The sequence below is a fragment of the Mandrillus leucophaeus genome, unplaced genomic scaffold (genome assembly GCF_000951045.1).
Source record: "Mandrillus leucophaeus isolate KB7577 unplaced genomic scaffold, Mleu.le_1.0 Scaffold213, whole genome shotgun sequence".
NCBI lineage: Eukaryota > Metazoa > Chordata > Mammalia > Primates > Cercopithecidae > Mandrillus > Mandrillus leucophaeus.
In genome coordinates this window covers 892,221-894,896 of record NW_012102177.1, presented here as the reverse complement: position 1 = coordinate 894,896, position 2,676 = coordinate 892,221, and the positions used below count along the sequence as shown (strand labels likewise).

Sequence of the window (2,676 nt, the reverse complement as noted above, 5' to 3'; positions counted from 1 at the left end):
CTTGAGACTAGCTTGCCTGAGCTCCTTTTTCCCTCTGATGTGTTTTCAAGACAACTGAGGCATGACTCTGTGGTCTAACACAGCTTTGTTCTTCTCTAGACCCTATATCTACGGACCTACGTCTCAGGGGGAAAGGATGCAAATTCTCCAGAATTTCAAGCACAACCCCAAAATTAACACCATCTTCATATCCAAGGTTTGTGTGGCATATGGGGTGGAGGTGAGGCCCCTAGCACTCTGGGGACCTGGGGGGTACACTGTGATTCCTGGACAGCGAATTCACGTCTGCTGAAGGAACCTCTCATGTATGTTTTCATTTCCAACGTGTCCAGGGATAGGGGATACTGCCTGGCATTAGTGGAAGGAGCAGATCGAGGGTTTGCCTGCATCATGGGTAATCTATAAAGGCTCTTTGAGGTTTTTTCCAATTCTTTTTGGGATGTAGGAGTTTTAAGTTGTATTTCCTTGTTTATAAAAGGAAAAAAAGTTCATTTCCTATTCTGACAAAAGTAGGCATTCAGATGAAGTTCTCTTTACAAGTTGGAGGTCCTGTGTGTTGCGGCAGCCTTTGCGCTGGTTCCTGGTGTTCCTTGATGGGTGGTGGATGTCAGCACAGACTTGTGCAGGCCCAGCTCAGGGATGGTTTACTCTGAAATCAGAAGCTGTAGCCCCACAGTTTAGAATAGTCACTCAGATTAAGACAGACCCAAAGCCCAAAATAAATGAGATTTTACAGCTGGGTAGGGTGGCTCAAGGGTGTAATCCCAGCACTTTGGGAGGCTGAGGCAGGTGGATCACCTGAGGTCAGGAGTTCGAGACCAGCCTGGCCAACATGGAGAAACCCCGTCTCTACTAAAAATACAAAACTTAGCCGGGTGTGGTGGCAGATGCCTATAATCCCAGCTACTCAGGAGGCTGAGGCAGGAGGGTTCAGTCGCTTGAACCCGGGAGGTGGAGGTTGCAGTGGAGCCGAGATTGTGCCATTGCACTCCAGCCTAGGCAACAAGAGCGAGACTCCGTCTCAAAAAAAAAAGAAATGAGATTTTACGTGATTGTGGCTGGGCACATAAGCACCAAACCTTCATGTCTGTGGCTGGGAACCTCGATGTTTGGAGCCCCAGAGCTGAGGAATCCACCTACAGTTAGAATCCCATATGGGGCAGTTGTTCCTACCAGGTCACATCCCATGTGTGCTGCTGGTGTCAGTGGCCACCAGGTAAGAGTATGGATGGTTTTGTGGAGACATATTTCTGTAGCCAAAAAAATGAATGACTCAAAGTCAGTCTCTGTTGAAGGGCCCTCTCATCTCTGGGCTCCTGGCACCCAGCATTCTGAATGTCACTGATGCCTGGGATTAATTCTTTAGGGTGACTCTTAGGAGAACTCACACAAGGTCCTAGAGACCCTGAGGTGCCTTTCTGAGGTTTATTGCTTCACCTCTCTGCCTGTATCAGATAGACCCTGGTACAAAGAGGATAAAAGAGTGATTATGTTTCAAAATTATCTACATAACTTATTTAAATTTTGGATCCTGTGTGTCGCGGCAGCCTTTGTCCTGGTTCCTGGTGTCCCTTGATGATGGGGGTGGATGTCAGCACCGACTGGCGCAGGCCCAGCCCAGGGATGGTTTTAGTTGATTTTTTTTTTCCTCATATATAAAAATCTTCTGATTTGTTTCTGTAGGTAGGTGACACATCATTTGATCTGCCAGAAGCAAATGTCCTCATTCAGATCTCATCCCATGGTGGCTCCAGGCGTCAGGAAGCCCAAAGGCTAGGGCGGGTGCTTCGAGCTAAAAAAGGTAAAGTGGCCTTTCATCTTCTGTTGCAGGAGGTCACTCCTCCTAAACCACTTTAGTTTGGAAGACAGTAGGGGTGAGGGCTGCCATGTGCCCTGGGGCTAAATAGACTCTGGAGGGAGGGGATCCCAAAGCAAAGACCTAGATCCTTATGCCTGTCATTATTTTTCATGCCTTGGGGGTGAATATGCGGGTGTTTTCCCTGACAGCGGCATGGAATCCACGCAGATGTGCTCTGTACACTGTGCAGCTGTGTTGGTGGATGGTAAGAGGGAGCCAAGGCAAGGCAGTGCTTATGGGCTAGATGTGGAAGGGAGAAAACAGAGCTGGGCCAGCAGTGTAAGTGGAGGAGCTGGGAGCTGCTTCTGGAACTTGAACAGGAGGCAGGGAAAGGTTTGCTAGGAGCAGCTTGGGCAGACACACAATGGACACATCATTCATAACCTGTGCAGAGTGCTGCCCTGGTGGCAGCTTGCAGCAGGGGCAGGGCAAGCACAGTGAGTGAGGAGGTGCGAATCCACATTCCTAAGACTTTTTCTGAGGAGGCGTGGCACCCCTGTGCTTGCTTCCTGCAGTGAAAGGGCCCAGACCGTCATTGTGGGCGTGGCAGGGACTGACGCTCTTGCTAAGAGGTGGCCATATCTGTCTTACTGGGACCGGGGCACATCCTGAGACAAGGACACAGGCCCTGTCCTCAAGGAATTTGCTTATTCAAGGAGGCATCTGGACTGCTGGGATGTTTGAAAATGACAAGATTAGTGGGCATATGTTGGAATTGCACTACATTCAAATGTGTTTAAGAAGCATCTAGTAGCTTGTATTTAAAATGGAGATGAGGCAGATAGCATGGACTAGAAATAGCATGGACTCGGGCACCA

General features: G+C 49.0%; 1 protein-coding gene across 2 annotated transcripts in view; it reads left to right on the top strand.

The window, feature by feature from the left end:
• Positions 1–2,676, top strand: part of ERCC3 (excision repair cross-complementation group 3) — a 70,979-nt gene that overhangs the window by 48,835 nt on the left and 19,468 nt on the right. For both annotated transcript variants that reach the window (XM_011980482.1, XM_011980483.1), the window contains exons 11-12: positions 100–196; positions 1,684–1,801. In XM_011980482.1, the coding sequence (XP_011835872.1) occupies positions 100–196; positions 1,684–1,801 (215 nt within the window). The remainder of the gene's footprint in view (positions 1–99; positions 197–1,683; positions 1,802–2,676) is intronic.